Source organism: Saccostrea cucullata, unplaced genomic scaffold (genome assembly GCF_032062105.1).
Source record: "Saccostrea cucullata isolate Sc308-1 unplaced genomic scaffold, CSIRO_AGI_Scuc_v1 ctg6601, whole genome shotgun sequence".
Classification (NCBI taxonomy): Eukaryota; Metazoa; Mollusca; class Bivalvia; order Ostreida; family Ostreidae; genus Saccostrea; species Saccostrea cuccullata.
Window position 1 is genome coordinate 1 of NW_026928650.1, and position 5,635 is coordinate 5,635.

Below are 5,635 nucleotides of genomic sequence, written 5' to 3' on the forward strand. Positions count from 1 at the left end.
CCTACCCCTTCCGTCTTATAGTAATGACCAAGATTAAAGTTTTTTTTTATAAGTACGAAAATCTCCAAGGTCAAAAGGTATCCAATGAAAGGTCTTGCCACAAATAATATGCATTTGAAATATGAAAGTCTTTGTATCTACCGTCCAAAAGTTATTGCCAAAGTAAAAGTATGGAATTTTTGTGGGAAGGTTGGTCAAAGTCCAAGGTCAAGGTCAAAAGGTCAAATTTGATGGTTATTAAAGAAAGGTCTTCTCACAAGAAATACTCATGTGAGATATGAAAGTCATAGCTCCATAAAATCAAAAGTTATGGGCAAGGTTAACGTTTTTGTGACAGACTGACAAACGGACAGACGAATGAGGTTTAATGTCTCCTCGCTTTCACGAAAGCGGGGGGTCGATAAGAGATGTGTTTGTGAAACACCGATGTATGACAGCTTCTAAATATGAAAAATATAGTTTTAACTGTTCAAAGTTATGGCCAAGGTTAAGTTTTTACTTAACTAATCAAAGTCTTAGGTCGAAGTAAAAAAAACAAGCAAATTCAAAGAATTGCGGCCCCCCGCTTTCTGTGTCTTTGTGGGTGGGATGTCATTTTTATGGCATATTGTGTCTAATATTAACACCCTATCATGTGTCATTTATTTAGAAATCATAACTGAAGTTGATTTTTAAAGAAAAAATAAGGTCAATTGTGAAGTTCAAGGGGTAAAAAATCATAGCATGCTCGGAAATATCTTGTCAGGGTAATGCACATGTCAAATATGAAAGCCCTGTCTCTTCTCAATACAAGGAACAAGATGTGTATGTGAAACTCTGATGACCCGTATGGCAACAAAGCGAAGATTAAACTTTTCTTAAATGCAATTGAAATATATCATTACCCAAAGTAGGGTTTTCTCACAAGAAAAACGATTGTGAAATACAAAATTCCTAGCATCACCTGTTCAAATGTTATGGTCAGTGATAAATGTTTGAAAGATAGGTCAAATTCCGAGGTGAAATGGTCTGAGTTGTTGATTTCTTAAGAAAGGTCACAAGTAATATATATGTGAAGGATGAAAACCCTACTCCTAACCTGTCAAAGGTTATGGCCAAGGTTAAAGATTTTTAAAAATGGGTCAAACTACAAGGTCAAGGTCATTCTTGATATCCAATGAAAGGTCCTATCACAAGGAATAAATATGTGAAATATGAAAGCCTTAGCCCGAACCATTCAAAGGTTATGGTCAATGTTTTTTTTAAAGTAAGTTAAACTCCAAGGTCAAGGTCAAAGTTCTTGATATCCAATGAAAGGTCTTCTCACAAGGATTACAAATGTGAAGTATGAAAGCCCTAGTCCTTAATACCATTCAAAAGTTTTGGCCAAGGTTAAAGTTTTTCATCAGTATGGAAATCTCCAAGGTCAAAGTTGTTGGTATCAAAAGGTCTTCCAACAAATGTGAAATATGAAAGTCTTTTTTTCTACCGTTCAAAAGATATGGCCAAGGTTAAAGTTTTTAAAAAGTAGGTCAAACTCTAAGGTCAAAGGGTCAAAGTTCTTGATATCCAATAAAAGGCCCCGTCACAAGGATTAAATATGTGAATTATGAAATCCCTAGCTCTAACCCTTCAAAAGTTATGGTAAAGGTTTGTTTTTTAAAGGTAGGTCAAACTCCAAGGTCAAGGTTAAAAATCTCACTAAAAGGTCTTGACACAAAGATAACATATGTGAAGTATGAAAGCTCTATAGCTCTTACCGTTTTTATGTTATGGTCAAGGTTAAAGTTTTTTTTCATAAGTACGGAAAATCTCCAAGGTCAAGGTCAAAGTTGTTGGTAACTTGGTATCCAATGAAAGGTCTTCCCACAAAGAATACATATGTGAAATATGAAAGTCTTCGTATCTACCATTCAAAAGTTATGGCCAAAGTAAAAGTGTGGAATTTTTTTGTAAAAGTGTGTCAAACTCCAAGGTCAAGGTCAAATTTGGTGGTACCCAAAGAAAGGTCTTGACACAAGGAATACACATGTGATATATGAAAGTCATAGCTCAACTTAAAGCGACAATACGACTGCAAATTTTGTGCTTTTTCATTCAAATTTACCCAATATATCATTAAGGAATAAGGTAAAAAGTTGAAGTAAGCATTTTGAGAAAAATAAATATTCTCTCCTCATACAAAATTAACGTAATTAGAATCTGTCGGAAAATCAAGGGTCGTACAACTTACATCTGTTTACTTGTACCACGTGAATTCTAAAATGCATACAATGTAGGGTTTACAATTATAATGGAATATTAGGTAAAAGCAATTCTCAGAATCAAAATATCATATAACTCTCTGGTAAATTAATAATAGTTAACATTTCAGTCTACATTCAGACGAATTTAACATGATTAAGTACAAATGTTGACGTTTTGTGTATTGGGGTGCAGGAAAGGAAAATCGCGGCAAAATGTCAAACAAAATATCTTTCTGCAGTTCCAATACAATTTGCACTTCAAATGGCAATAATTTTTATATGTCATAAGTGCATTTTTATGTTTAGTTTACACTGATTTTTTTTCTGTGAAAGCCATGGAGATATGAGAAATGATAGCATGTATCAACAAACCTGTAGGGTAGAACCTTCGCGAGCCCCACGTGAATGTCGCCGAGATCCCGTTTCTTCTTCATCCAATGATTATATTAATCTCCCAACTAAATTTTTGTCAGGAAAGTTGCTTTTTAATTTCAAGCTCTATTTTTGGTTTCGTTTTTCGTTTTGGTCGACTTTGTCAATGTAGCAGGCCTACCGGGCTTCCTTCTCTTACCATGCTGTTTTGTTTATGAAAACTATACGCATGCGTGTATAGCATGGGATGTGGAACTTCGAACACGTTGCGATGTATATATTTATGTACCATAAATAATTATCAATTTTAATGAAATAATCAGAATTATTTTCTTAAGAAACTTGTAATTTTCTGAAAGTTTATACATTTATGAGTATGAAAAAAATTCCAAATCCTATAGGAAAATTTTAACAAGTCTGTTTTTGAAGAGATGCGCCGTATTGTCACTTTAATCAAAAGTTGGGCAAGGTTAAAGATTTGTAACGGACTGACAGACTGACGGACAGACGAATGAGATTCAATGCCCCCTCGCTTTCGCGAAAGACCTCAACATAAATACATGCAAATAAATTGCTTTCTTTAGTGCTTAGCTTACAGAAGAATTCAGAAATAGACCGAAGGGGCCAAGGACAAGTTAATGTCAATGGACCCATGCGAAAAGAAGATAAAGTCAAGAATCATACACAGAACATGTTTGAGAGATAATTATATAACTGACAAAGATTAATCGTTTTATCATGATGTAGTTGTTCTTTCGGTCAAATAAAAATTCTGTCTGACTACAAAAAAGTTATAACTGTATAACATTTCCCAACAGACTAGTATGTAACCTTTATTGAAAAGCTTTGGTTTATGAACAATGTTAACAAGAAGCCAGCTTTCAATATCTGGACAAGATTATTGTATCATGCATGTAAATAGCAAAGTCCTGATAAAATTAAATGGTCTGCATGATCAAGTTATTGAGTTTTAACACTGATCCTTCCCCTAAAAAATCGTAAGCAAAAACTACATGTACTTACCGTAATATATGCTTTCTACATAGGGATTTCACTATGAAATAAATTATTTAATACCGGTATATAAATTGTTTAAAAAGAAATATATAATGACAGTCAACAAAAGCTTACATGTTGCTGAAAATTTCGCTCAAATTGTTGTAATTGATTAATTTTGTCTATATAAAAAATTGTCATAAATTTAATTAAATTTCAATAAATTTAGACACGGAAATGAAATAATTCTAAAAATATGAAGTATTACTGTTCATCACACCAACAAAAAAAAATCCGGGAAGTAAAGGTCAAAAGGTCACATAATAGTACATTGACAAAACCAACTTCCCTTTATATCGACAGTCTGGCATACGTAGCGCAGTGGAGTGAAAATGGTTTATTGATGTTTATTTTTAGCACCAAGGACTGCGATCATGTGATTTAATCCACATGGTCTATACATTATGTAGCTGTGTAAGTTTAACACTGGAGCATTTGACAATGGTTTCTTTGACAGGAAATAAAGTCGCTGCTTTTTTCACAATATTTTTCATCACATTCATCTTCGGGCTGATACCTCCCCTAGTCGTGAGGTGTTTGAAGGGAGGTTCCATAAGATGGAGAATTCAGAATATCATCAGTCACCTGAACTGTTTCGCCGGCGGTGTGTTTTTCGCAACTGCAATGTTACATCTGCTGGCAGAGTCTGAGGAAGACATGAGAGAAGCCTTGGATGGTAGGGGTGAGAACGGCACAACAATACATTACCCTATTCATGAATTAACCGTAAGTTGTGGATTCTTTATCATTCTTATCATGGAGGTTGTACTCTTGAGAATTATGCATGGAGTTGGTCATGGCCCGGGGGTAAACAATGACTGCTCTCGCGATGGTTACAGACCAATTCCAGAGAATGACAAATTGATTCCTGAACCTAATAGGGAAACTGTAGAGGATCATCTCTCTGCTTCCGGCGTACACGATGACGTCAGAGAGGCTATTCAGGTGGCCCCGTCTCCGCTTCGGGCTTCTCTCTTTGTCCTGGCCCTGTCTCTACACATGATTTTTGAAGGCTTGGCTGTAGGACTTCAACAAACTGAATTAACTGTTTGGTCTCTGGTACTGGCCATATCTCTTCACAAGTGTGTTGTGTCTTTTAGTGTCGGAATGGAAATGCATCAGATTTTGGGAACCGGATGTAAAATGACCGCCTTTCTTCTTGTGTTTGCGATACTGTCGTCTGCTGGCGTCCTTATAGGCATGGCAGTCACACAGGACGGTACCAGTCAGTCGCTGACTATTGGAATCTTGCAGAGTATAGCCACGGGGACGTTTTTCTATGTGACGTTCTTTGAGATTCTACATCGAGAATTTTCCCATTGTCACAGCATCACCAAACTTCTCGTCTGTTTAAGTGGGTATGCTGTCGTAGCAGGACTAAAAACATTAGAACAGGACTGAATCTTAGTCTTTATTTAATGTAGTGAATCTTCAAGGATGTGTCTAATGACAATGGTATACCATATGAGTATTATCCAACTGCCATCTGTGTAGTCCCCCCACTTCCCAAAGTCCCCAAAGTTTGACTATTTTAACAAATTTTAATAGTATAAAGATTTATGTTGACAATTCTAAGTTATTCATTGAATGACTGCTTGGTTCAGTTTATATTAAACTGTTTGTATTTGATATGTGTTGTACCATTGTTTTATAAAATCAAATGAACAAATACAATAATATTCATGTATTCATTTATTTACAAACCATGGTTTTTTTTCCATGGTTAAAAATGTGAACTCAAAACCTTAAGTGAATGGGAAGTCTGAGCATCTGCTAACAATACGTAACTGTATTAAACAAACAAATGAGCATTATATTAGATTTTTGATGTTAAAAGAAGAATATACCTATTATGTAAACAAACAAAGTTTTCTTGTTTTACAATGATGAGTACTTCCTCACTTGGGGATTTAGAAGGACCGGTGCAAGATTAATCTTCCTTGTATCATTTCTAGAGAGAAAATGTGTCAAAGCAAGCAGAA

General features: G+C 35.1%; 1 protein-coding gene across 1 annotated transcript; it reads left to right on the top strand.

The window, feature by feature from the left end:
* The first annotated feature begins 3,932 nt into the window (after window positions 1-3,932).
* LOC134278288 (protein zntD-like) lies at window positions 3,933-5,268 on the top strand. The gene has a single exon (XM_062760604.1). The coding sequence runs from the start codon at window positions 4,044-4,046 to the stop codon at window positions 5,052-5,054; it is 1,011 nt and encodes a 336-aa protein (XP_062616588.1). The 5' UTR covers window positions 3,933-4,043; the 3' UTR covers window positions 5,055-5,268.
* Window positions 5,269-5,635: the final 367 nt, after the last annotated feature.